Source organism: Humulus lupulus, chromosome 2 (assembly GCF_963169125.1).
Source record: "Humulus lupulus chromosome 2, drHumLupu1.1, whole genome shotgun sequence".
Taxonomy (NCBI): domain Eukaryota; kingdom Viridiplantae; phylum Streptophyta; class Magnoliopsida; order Rosales; family Cannabaceae; genus Humulus; species Humulus lupulus.
Genome location: NC_084794.1, coordinates 292,577,941 through 292,590,958, shown reverse-complemented (window position 1 = coordinate 292,590,958; position 13,018 = coordinate 292,577,941). Strand labels below are relative to the sequence as shown.

At 34.9% G+C, this 13,018-nt stretch overlaps 2 protein-coding genes across 2 annotated transcripts; both read right to left on the bottom strand.

Annotated features, from left to right (window-relative positions):
• Positions 1–3,161: 3,161 nt before the first annotated feature.
• On the bottom strand, positions 3,162–4,576 carry LOC133816794 (uncharacterized). The gene is made up of 2 exons (XM_062249102.1): positions 4,459–4,576; positions 3,162–4,032 (listed from the first exon to the last, which is right to left on the bottom strand). The coding sequence occupies exon 2, from the start codon at positions 4,018–4,020 to the stop codon at positions 3,400–3,402; it is 621 nt and encodes a 206-aa protein (XP_062105086.1). The 5' UTR covers positions 4,021–4,032; positions 4,459–4,576; the 3' UTR covers positions 3,162–3,399.
• A 3,614-nt stretch (positions 4,577–8,190) lies between these two features.
• On the bottom strand, positions 8,191–8,733 carry LOC133815697 (uncharacterized mitochondrial protein AtMg00810-like). Its single transcript, XM_062248508.1, has one exon. The coding sequence runs from the start codon at positions 8,731–8,733 to the stop codon at positions 8,191–8,193; it is 543 nt and encodes a 180-aa protein (XP_062104492.1).
• Between the last annotated feature and the right edge of the window lie 4,285 nt (positions 8,734–13,018).

Here is a 13,018-nt window from a genome sequence, read left to right as displayed (position 1 = left end):
TCTGTTTGAGGAAAAAAGTGACCAGAAATGAGGAAGAAAGGCTCTCCCTGGGGGTTATATCGCTGGGACCTATAGCGACGGTATGTCGTCGCTATAGGTAATTAACAACCATCACTGATATCAAATGCACCGTTTCACTCAAATGGTGAGACCCTACAACAACGACATGGGGAATAGTACACGAATACTCTAGTGTGCTACGTGTCTACTCTACAACGACGACATGTCGTCACTATAGGCAGTGAAAATTTGACTTAAATTTTTTGGCGGTTCACTTTCCCACGTTTTTTTTCAAAGCCTATCGCGGCGACATGTCATCGCTATAGAGTATAAAATAACTGACCAGTGGATTAAATTGGACTTTATAGCGACGACATGTCGTCGCTATAGGGAGTGAAAAATAGGAAACCAACTCTTGGAGGTTAAGTTCCCTCCCTGTCCTATAGCGACGATACGTCTTCGCTTTAGAATAACATATTTCCCTCTTTTTTTCCACGATGACTCTACAGCGACGACTTGTGCAAATATGCAACTGTTGTATCCAAAAGAGGGTGTTTTAATATTTAAGCTCGCAAGTGCACGAATCGTTTCGGAATATAATGTTCATGTAAGTACGAGGTCGAACCCATGGGAGTTGACTAACATCAAAAGAAACTATTTCAAACAAAGCAAGAATATTCTAACCTAGTTCCAAATATTTGATGAGATTTTGTTTTAGAAAAATAAAAGACAAGTAATAAAAAGATTTAAGATTAAATAGAAAAATGATTTTCAAAGGAGATATATAAAATAAGATTATTAAGATTTTAGAATCCACAAAATGCAAGTTCAATAGTATTTATAAGTATATTGATTCCCAAGTTTTAATATAGTTGAAATAAATCACACTATATATTTTTTCAAAATATATTTTCTATTCAAGCACAAGTTACTCTTTCAAAAAGGTAGGATTTTTCTTCACTTATATAAGATATAATTTCTAAGCATTAGTTGTGTTACAACCTAATGAAACTACAAAAAAATCAAAGAGATTATGTTTAGGCAAAATATGATACTTATGCTCTAAGAATTAGATGTGAACAATTTAATGAAAAACATTTAATCAAAGAATATCATATTTTTGCATAATGAAGAACTAAGTGTAATATGCTTTAACATTCAATAATAGATGAAAAATGCATATCCTTGATAGAAAAATCCATAAACAATGTTACACAAATGGGAACTCAACATACAATAAAAAATACTATCTAGTTACATTTTGCTTCATCATCATCTTAATAACCTTTGAAAAAGATTAGAAGCTCATAACTAGATTGAAATAAAAATTACAAAATAACATACTTGACATGCTCTTCAAAAGATGAAAATGGTAGAGAAAAGAGAGAAAAATATGTGTAGAAGATATTGAACAGATGAAGAAGAAGAGCCCTCCAAATGGTCTTACAAGACTCTATTTATAGGCAAAATATGGAGATTAAATTAATCAAATTAAAATAAATAAATTGATTAATTTAATTGTGTTAGGAAGTGGTAGGATAAATAGAGTAAGTGTAAGAGTATTGGAAAGATGAAATGTTTGGTTGGGTAAAATATTAGTGAAAAGCTAGGGTAAAAAAAATGAATTAGGAATGTTTATTTAGGTGAGAAAAATAGGGAAGAGTGAGTTGATATTTTAGTGAAAAGAAAAAAATATCATTGGGAAGAAAAATGTGATTTTTGGCCATTTGGTGATTTTGACTATTTCAGAAAAAAATACTTTTTTTTTCTTTGGGCTGGTCAACAGGGAGGTGGGCCAAGGTGGGCCTTGCATTTGGCCTTGCGTTTTGGCTGTGAAGTGCCAATGGGCCTGGCGTTGGGCCTTCTTTGCTGAAGGAAGGCTGCATGCGTGGTGAGGAAAGCAAATCCCTTTGGTTTGCTGCTTCTTAGAGGCGACAGCTGGCGGCATTTGGGCAGGTAGTGCTGAAGCAAGGAAGTGGCAATATTGGGATGCTGGGCGTGAGGTGTATCAGGCGTGAGTGTTGAGGAGAGTGGCTGGGCTCAAGTGGCAGGTGTGGGCCTAGCTTGGGCCTGAAGAGAAATGCCACATTCCTTGTTTTCCTTTACAGAAATGTCATTTTTTTTCCACCATTCTTCTTGCTTTTCAAGAGCAATTAACATACAAAAAATTCCCTATAAAACAAACATAAATTAAATTAAAACTAAATATTTTCAATAATGAAATATACAACAAAAGTTCAATGAAAATATTAATTAAAATTTAATTTACTTAAACATTTAAGCTCAAAATTGCATCTTTTTACTCCTAACTTAACAATATTAATTTTAAATAATTAAGCCATAACATTTTACAATAATATAACAATAAAAATACACAAAAATCTATAAAATTAAAATAAACCTAATAAATTCAAAATTACTTAAAAACTTAATAAATCAATTAAAAACTCAAGAATTAAGCAACAATTAGCACATAAAAAGTGGTAAAATAACTCTATTTTGTAGAGTTATCAGCAACCAACTCTGGGCAGTTAAGTTCCCTGAGCATCCTACAGCGACGACAGGTCGTCGTCGTCGTCGTCGCTGTAGACAAACATATTTCCTTCTTTTTTTTTCGACAAAGACCTTACAACGACGACATGTCTTCGCTGTAGAGTCAGTTCCCGCCTCGTGTTCCCTCTAAATAATTCCTAGTACCCATGTCGTTGCTGTAGGGTATCGGGAATTTGGAGGGTCTGGTTGTGTGTTGTTGACAACCCTGTCATCGCTGTAGCTTATTTTTTTAAAATAAATTAAGAATTTTTTTTTCGTGGATTTCGCCTATATATAACGACGACTTTGGAGTCGTCGTAATAGATGTCGTCGCTGTAGAGTCTTTTTCTTGTAGTGTTATTTTTTTAGTATTTTTTAATCTTTTGAAATAAATTTTATAATTTTTAATTATTTTTTAAAATTTTATTTATACATGTGGCAGTGACGTGTCAATGCTAAGTGCCAAATCATCACTTTGTTAGGCATGAAGGATAAAAAAACTAATATAGAAGGGGCACAATAAAATAATGATAATAGTTGGGGGAATTTAAAACAATGCAAAAAGTTTAGGGGGGCGTAGTGTTAATAGTCCACAAACAAATCCTATTTATTAATTAAAATATGATTGAACCCTGCAAATTAAGTATTTTTCATAAAGATTCAATTATTAATTAATATTCCACGACTAAAAAAAATTATACTTTTGCACATTAAAAATTTAATTGGGTAACTAATTAATAGCTCTTACTTTTAAGTAAATCTAGCTACAAGTACTCCCTACTCAACTACTCATCTACTTCTCTTCATAGATTGCAACACCTACTTATTTAACCCTGAATCATAAACTAAAAAAAACAATTGTAAGAATCAAAACCTGTCGGCCAATCTAGCAGTAAGAGCTCTCAACTTAGCCCTTATCTTGGCTGCAGGAGAGCCCAAAATAGAGCGACAAAGTGAAGATCTGGCAATCTTAATATTAGCAAATGAGCCCAAAATGTGAATCTTTTGATCAGCAACGACAATCCTTGTCTTGGTATGATTCTCAATCTCAAACTTGTTCTTACCTCCTTTGCCGGCGAGTCTACCGATCGCACGAGACAACTGCTGCGGTCCACTGAGTCTCCTAACATCCTTGATCTCAAAAGACTCAACGTAGAGCTCATCCAAACGCAAGAGAGCAATGGCGTCGATGGCATCGAAACCCAGCACGAAAGCTTGGACGAAATCTGCACATTTCTGTAAATTGGTAATGTAGGGTGTGTCTGTTCTAGTCTTCAATTCCACCTTTTGAGCCCTCAAATTCATTCGTATGTCAACCTTCATCTCTTCGTAGATTGGTGTGTAGATTTCCATCCATGCTTTCTTCAGAGGCGCGTATCGATGGCGAGGAACGTACACCGTCCGAAATTCAACTTTCCCATCGGACATCTCTTGAGCCCTCAAGGCTCTAAACTTGGGCTTTGGTGGCAATACACTATTAGGGTTCATGGCTTCTTCTTCCTTAGAATCATACAATATATGACAATTAATTAATTCGTTCGATCAAATAATAAATAGCCCTAATAATAACAAAAATTAAAAATGGAATAAAAACAAAAACTTATGTGGATTTAAGGCTTTATGAATAGAATTCTAACTGCTTTCAAAATAACGTAAGCATAAAATCTAAAGCCATATATGATATATAGTAGATTTATGATCATGCAGGTAAACATTTAGAGAAACTAAAATTAGTCACTGCACAAGCAATAAAATATATACCACAAACATCTGAATCCCAAAATTTAGATATAAATTACCCAATTTATTAAAGTGGTTACTCTAGACAATAACAAATAAATTGACTTTTCAAATAAGAAATACAATCTCAAATTACAATATATTATAAGGCATATAAATTAAAATCTGGGTTAGTCACCCACTCACCCTCACAACGGAGATTAGTCGAAGAGTTTTGATGGTGAACGGTTGACTGGTTGAGAGATTGAGAGAGAATCAATCGACTGGGAGAGATTGAGAGTTGAGATATAACGCTCGAGAAAATTAAAGCATGATTATCACGGCAGTAACTTCACATAAGACGGTGAATTATATGAAACCCTAGATTACGAGGTCATTGTGGGCTGCATTTTGTGGGCTCATAACCTTCCCTTTCTTTTTTTTGGGAAATTTACATATCAATACATTATTAATTAATTAAATACACATATAACAGATTTTATAAAATAATAATATCGTTTTAACCATTGTAAAAATTATTACTTAATGAATACCGCATTTTTTAGTTTAAAATTTGAATTTATTAACCGTACGTATAAGTAGGTGTTAATATCTTTTCTTTTTTTTATCGTTATATATTAATTTATTTTGTTTCTCTGATTTTTTTTGGCCCAAAACCATTTCTCTTCCAAAATACTATCTCAACTATTGTCTTCCCAATTCAGATTTTCTTAGGACCATGGACGATTGATTTTCTTTATTCTCTGTATGAGACACTTGTGACCAATAACTCTATTAGTTTTTGCTCTCTATTAATTTTTGCTCCCTGTATTGGTAGCTAGTGATATTAATACTACTTTATTTTTCTCAACTATAAGAAGTAAATCTAATATTCTTTTTCATTGTAGATGTTTCGAGAGTTATTACATTAAATTAGCTCATAGGTTTATGTTTTTGTATTTTCAGTTTATTCCTAATCTTCTATACATGCCGATTAGAGTTTTTTTTTTCTTTTACATTTTGATTTCTACTTTTTATCGGTATTGGAATTATATTTTTGTATTATTTTTCGTTCAAGTTTTTTTTTTTTTTTTGGCTTAATTAAATAACTTGTCCACAAATTTTGTTGAGTTTTTTGAGTCTTGTTAAAATTGAGTTACTGATTTTGTATTTACAGTGTTTGGGTCTCAAGGATTGTTTTTATCAATCATTTATTATATTATGTGTTTTTCCATCCATTCTTGCATAGGAAGATGAAAATTATGATTTGTCACGACCCAAGCACTAAGCTGTGGCATATTTATAATATCCATAACTTGGATGGTCAAAGGTTAAACTTTGACCCATGTTGGAAAATAATTCTTATAAATGATCAATGATCATTTAGTTTATACTAAATAATGTCATAATTATAAGTCTAAAAATAATAGAATAACCCCTATAATTATATATAAAAAATAAATGATAACAGCAAAAGCATCTATCATTATATATAGAACAATTCAATTTAATAAGTCATAAAGCATCAAAATAATACTTAGCATTCATCATTAATCATTCATAACTATTACATAACTAATTAAGAGATACAGACCATAAGGTTCCAAATCAAATACATAAACAATGCTTAAAAGATAGGACTATGGCTAGAATCACATTGGCTCCACCAATAAATCACCTTATCCACACTAGTATCACTGGTTCCTGGAAGGGGAGAGAAATAGGGGGTGAACTTATAAACACTACAATAATATAAGGGTTTTGTGACTTTATTTGGGAGACATTAAAAGTCTACAATGTCTCCCGCTGGGGGAGACATCGTCGAGAGACATCGTAGGTGGAGTCATTGTAAGTGCACATCCCACGTCTCCCAATGGGAGACGTTGAAAGTTGTCAAAAAACGTGGACTTTCAATGTCTCCCACTGGTTTTAAACTTACCCATGGTTCCAAGGGACAAGCATAACTTGTTCTCTTTATTTTACTTCATTGCATGGTCTGAACAGATTTTGAACACGGACTTCGAATGAACTCTCTTGAATGGCTACAATATTATGATTGACAAATAAAAACTTATTTTGACGACCTTGTTGTACCACATATTTGTAAATGAACCTGATAATACAAAAATATAATTAGAAAAATTTGTTATCTGAATGAATAAATCAAATTAGAAACTCAAATAAAACTAACTTTGTGAGATATATACCTCATGTAGCAGATGACAACTGCTTGTCCAATCTTCTCCTTTTGAGCAAAATGAAGTATGTCATCCTTGCATATGTAACAGCGAGACACATACTGATCAAAACTTCATACTCCATGCTTGGATTGACACTCTCTCCATCAGCCCACTGAGATACGATATTGTGTAATTGTTCCAATAGAGTGTGGGGCAGTTGTGTTGGAGGATTTTGTGGTCATCTTCTTTCTCGCGGTTGCTGTGTTGATAGAGCTTTTGGTCATTGTGATCTAGTCCTACTTGTAGAAGGAGCCTGTATACAATATTATAAAAAATTAAAAAAAAATACAAACAAATTAATATACAATAGTAAATATATTTATGTAAAAATATGGCATCACCTCATGATATATATCTTCAGATATAATAACCAAATCCTTAGGCCACGCTATTGGTGTCCCATGGCTTGAGCAACTATGTACATATCCAATTAGGATATGCAAAGGGAGAGGAGTCGTTGGCTTAAGATCGCTAGTAATCATAACTTGGTAGTTGTTGCCTGCCTCTCTTTCAATGAGTTTACTTGATGCAAAACCGTTTGAATGCGAACCAATGGCTAATTGACATGTTCGACCCTACGCAAGAAACAAGTTATATTAAAATGTGCTTGTTGAAACAGTAAATAAAACTATTTGGTTTTGGAATATTCAAGAAATTTTAATTACCTCTTGCAAAAGTGGTTGTAGTGAAATAATTTGATCTTCTACTTGAGGCACCAGTGGGTCAGGAGTATAGTAGGACGCATGCACTGGTGGCGCTGGTGGCACTGGTGGGTTGGGCAAATAGTAGGATGGTGGCACTAGTGGGACTCCAATGTTGGATCCCGACCCGCTCTGTTGGGCCATGAATTTTCTCAAGAGTTCATCTTGTTGTTGAAGGCGCTCTTCTAGACGTTGTGCTTGTTGACGACCTTCTTCTTCTTGTTTCCGAAATCTTTCTTCAAACTCATGTCTAATAAAGTCATTCGAAGAAGGAGCTTTCGATGTATTTTTCATTGAGGTAGGTGTTGGAGTATTCTAGTATACTGTGCGGGACACACAATTCCCTCCAGCCCTAACACATCCTCGGGGCTCATGAGTTCTCAACGCCCTCATCAACACATCATCAGGGCCATCAGGTACCCATTTACCCTCAGCTTAGAGTTGTCGGTAATGATCTTGTGTAACAATATTGTGGAAATAATGCTTCTTTTGTTTTATTGAATTAGAGTAATGCCTTTAAATAGGCACTATACAAAGAATGAGAAGATATTTGGTAGTTAATATCGAATATCCTAGAATAATTAGAGCAATGAATAGGGTAACAAAATAAGCCTACCATAATCTAAATATGGAAACTATACAAAATATACAACTATGTTTCCTATTCTAAAAGGGATACCGAATAATATTTCCTGCACCCTCCCTTAAGCTGGTGCATAGAGATTCCACATGCCTAGCTTGCACACTAACTCATTGAAACTTTCTTTAGACAAACCCTTAGTCAGTACATCTGTCTGTTGGTGCTTGCTGAGAATGTAGACAACACATAATTCATTTTCATCATTTTTTTCTTTAATAAAGTGTCTATCCACTTCAACATGTGTAGTTATGTCGTGATGAACTGGATTATGTGTGATACTAATGGTTGATTTACTGTCATTATACAACTTCAACCGAGCAGTCCTTTGAAGTTTTAGTTCTTTGAGTATGAGTTTAATCTAGATTAATTCACATACTCCTTGAGAAAGAGCTCTAAGTTCTGCTTCAACACTACTTTGAGCTACCACTGGTTGCTTCTTACTCCTACAAGTAACCAAGTTCCCCCAAACTTTAGTGCAATAAGAAGTTGTTGATCTTCTATCCTCAACTGATCCTGCCCAATCTGCATCTGTGAAGGATTCAACACCTCGCTCTTCATTTTTCTTAAACAATAACCTAGTCCCTGGTGTTTTCTTTAAATAGCGCAAGACTCTATACACAGCTTCCAAGTGTTCTTTTAAACGATTGTGCATGTATTGACTAACCAACCTTACAGCAAATGCAATATCAGGTCTTGTGTGAGATAGATAGATCAGTTTGCCCACTAGCCGCTGATACATACATTTGTCAACTGTCTTCCCTTTTTCCTTTTTGTACTTGCCTCTTAGTTCAATCGGTGTTGCAACTGGTTTACAACCACTCATTCCAGTTTCTTTGAGAAGATCCATAATATATTTTCTCTGAGATACCGAAATACCTTGTTTTGTTCTTGCAACCTCCATTCTGAGAAAGTACTTCATTGGCCCAAGATCTTTAACTTCAAATTCTGGGCTAGCACTCCCTTGAGTCTTCCTTGCTCCTCATAATCATCACCTGTTATTATCATGTCATCAACATAGACAGTGAGGATATTTACCTTCCCCATGCTTTCTTATCACCCGATTAAATCTTTCAAACCATGCCCTTGGAGATTTCTTTAGGCCATAGAGTGACTTTTTCAAGTGACAGACATTCTCTGTTCCATATCTTCCTTCGAACCCTGGAGGAATCTTCATGAAAACCTCTTCTTCCAAATGTCCATTGAGAAAAGTGTTTTTAATGTCAAGTTGTTGTAAGGGCCAATCAAGATTGGCAGCAACAGATAATAAAACCCTTACTGTATTTAACTTGGCAACCGGAGAAAATGTCTCATTATAGTCCACCCCATATGTCTCAGTGAACCCTTTTGCAACAAGTCTTGTTTTGTACCGGTCTATGGTTCCATCTGCCTTGTGTTTGACTGTAAAGACCCACTTACACCCCACCACATGTTTGTCTCGAGGCCATTTGATTATTTTCCATGTGGTGTTGGATTCTAGTGCCCCAATTTCCTCATACACTGCTTTATTCTAGTCTTCTTGTGTGAGAGCCTCGGTAATAGTCTTGGGAATCACTACTTACTCGACTTTTGCTAAAAAAACTTTATAGTGAGGATACAATCTACTATAGCACACATATCTTGACATTTGATGTTGAGTACAACTTCTGACTCCTTTCCTTTTGGAAATTGGTAACTCAGACTCAGGTTCTACCATACTGGAAGACTCAATATTAGAAATATCAGTAGGTATAATAGGGTTAAGAGGAGAATTTCTTACATCAGGATTGGTCTATGAGTCAGAGTCATGAGATGTTGGAGTAGTAGTTGACTGTATTACTTGATGATTTCTTGGTCGTTGAGAGTAAACTAGGAGTTCCTTAGTTTTGGGCGTTTGAGGTTGTGACAGCTGAGGTTGTTGCTTAGAAGAGAATTCAAGAGTAGTCTTAGGAAGACAAGTATCCCAACTAGAAACATCACTTACAGTCCATCCCTGAAGTGAATAGTTGGGATAAAAAGGTTGCTCTTCATTGAATGTAACATCTAAGGAAACGTACAAGGGTGGTAGCACTTGTACCCTTTTTTGGTAGAAGAGAATCCCAAAAAAACACATTTTAGAGCTTCGGGATCAAACTTAGAACGATTAGGACCAAGAACATGAACATAAGAGATACATCCAAACATTTTTAAGGGAAGATTGGAAATAAGTGGTGTATATGGATATTTTTTAAGAAGCACCGAGAGAGGAGTGTGTATTTTAACACTCGAGAGAGCATTCTATTGATGAGATATACAGCTGTAAGAATAGCCTCACCCCATAAATGTTTTGGGACAGAATAATTGTAAACATTAGGGCTCTAGCAATTTCCAAAAGATGCCTATTTTTGCGTTTAGCAACCCCATTTTGTTGAGGTGTGCCTGCACACGAGCTTTTATGCACAATACTATGAGATAAAAGATAATCATCCAAGATTGAATTAAAATATTCAATTCCATTATCTGTGTGTAAGACTTGTAGATTTGCATTGAATTGAGTTTTTATCATAGAGTGAATTTTTTTGAATGTCATGGCAGCATCAGATTTAGTTTTAAGGAGAAATTCTCAACTAACACGTTTGTGATCATCAATGAAAGTAATAAACCATCTAGTAGTTGTAGTATTTGTTATTCGAGATGGTCCCCATATATCACTATGAATAAGAGTAAATGGTTGGGTGGATTTGTAGGGTATAGAATAAAAAACAGCAAGTGTGTGTTTGGCCAATTGACAAATTTCACATTGAAATAAGCTCAAGTTTTAATTTCGAAACAACTTAGGAAATAAGTACTTTAAATATGAAAAACTAGGGTGGCCTAACCTATAATGCCACCTCATAATATCATTGTCACTAGAAGAAATACAACAACAACAAAAAAGCTTTATTGACTTGAGCAGGAGGAAACAGATCAAGGTAATACAACCCACTACATGCTTTCGCATTCCCAATCGTCTTCCTCGAGGACATATCCTGAAAAGTACAGCAAAATGGTGAGAAAGAAGCAAAACACTGCTGTTCATGAATGATTTTACTGACAAAAAGAAGATTACAAGAGAGATTAGGAACATAGAGAACATATTGTATTACAAGAGAAGGAGATAGTTGTATATAGTTCCTTTACCAGCCACAGAAGAAAGGGAACCATCTACAATTTTAATTTTTTGGGTACATGGACAAGGAGTATAAGTAGTGAACTGATTGGGCTGACCAGTCATGTGATCCGAGGCCCCCGAGTCCACAATCTAGGCAGTATTTTGAACATTGAAGGCAGCAGAAGTACCTGCATTGGAGGAGAACAAAGGATCAACTGCACGGACAGCAGAAGCAATGCTTAGAATCTGATGGAGTTGAGTAATCTGAGCTGGAGTGAATGGAAAAGGCTCTGGTGGAGCAGCAACCAAGGCTTGACTGTCAGAGTTGGGATGATTTGAGGGACGAGGCTTCCAATCAGTTGGTTTACCATATATTTCCCAACATTTTTCCTTGGTATGGCCAACCTTGTTGCAGTGGGAACACCATGGACGTTCACATCGGTTTCCACGAGGGTCATCACCATCCTTAATGCGCCGGGCAGCAAGAGCAGATTGATTAGTTTCAACAGCGACTTGGGGTCCCATCATGACTCTCTTCCTTCTCTCCTCCCTTCGAACCTCGGCTAAAGCCTCACGGATGGTGGGAAGAGGATTCTTGCCTATGAGACGTCCATGCACCTCATCAAGGTCTCGATTAAGGCCATGGAGAAGGTCAAAAAGTCTCTCTCGATCAAGAATTTTTTTTATAGAAAGAAGCATCAACAGAACATTTCCATTCAGGAACATAAAAAATATCTATTTCTTGCCAAAGATTATAAAGGATTCCATAGTATTGTGTTATCGTAAGGAAATTTTGTCGATGATCTCGAAGTCAGGATTTGAGTTCAAAAACCTGGGCAGAAATTTCCAAGTTCGAGAAAGCCTCCTGAACAGTGTCCTACACTTCTTTAGTAGTAGAAAGGAATAAATAAATCTTACCAATGTCCACTTCCATTGAGTTGATAAGCCAGGCCATGATGAGAGAGTTTTCAGACTTCCACTTAGCATATGAGAGATCATCAACCTGAGGAGTAGGAATAGAACCAGTGAGATATCCCAAGCGTCCACATCCTCGAAGGTACATCTTCACGGATTGAGACCATTGCAGAAAGTTCTGACCATTCGGCTTGTGTATGGTAATTTGGAGAGAGTTTTAGTGATCAAAATGTTAGGAGTGTGTCCTAAAAGCATGTAAAAGACATTTGTTTTTCCTGTGAATAAATAAATACAATAGTTTATTATTATTGTTATATTTAGATTGGTAAATTATTGTTTGAATAATTTTGTAAATATCAGAAAAATTCCATATTCATTATTGAGGATGTGATCTTGTATTAGTACGAGAGAATTAAGATCACATGAATGAATAAAAATAGTCAACAACAACAAATTAAAGTTATGGAATTCTTTAATTGGAGTTGTAAGTACGGTTTATTGAGTATCATAATGATACAAATAATCTAGATTCGGATTATTGATGTGGAAAGACATATCGGTAAAGGTGCTTTATATAATATGATTATATATGACATGGATCGATATGAATTAAAATCTTTATCCAAAAATCATTTAACAATAAAGACTTGTAATTCATATCATAACTGATGATCATTATAGATCAACCTAAATCCTGAGTGTTCATGAACTCTTGTTCATGTTTATTAAATATGTTGATTCATTCGTTAAGGTCTCTTCAAAGAATGAGGCTAATGACTTTTGTTTTTGAGATTTAATATCATGGATGGCTGGGAACATGTATCAACAATACGGAATCTAATTTTGCCTAACGGATCGTATATTAGTTCCCTTAAGGGTTAATTCTGGAACTGAATGATTTTGAGCTCAAATCTATAGTTAGATTATAGATTAATTATTCACTAGTGAATTAATGGTACTTAAGGAATAAGAAGTAAATTAGAAAGGTAAAATGGTAATTCTTCCATTCTAATTTATGAACTAATTAATTAGAGGGTTGAACTATTGTAAGTTGGTTATATCAATGGACGACTTAAGATAAGATTTCTGTAAAAGTATATCTATAACATAAAAAGTGCAATTCTGAATTTATAGTGGAGTAATATCAGAATTAATAAATTAACTA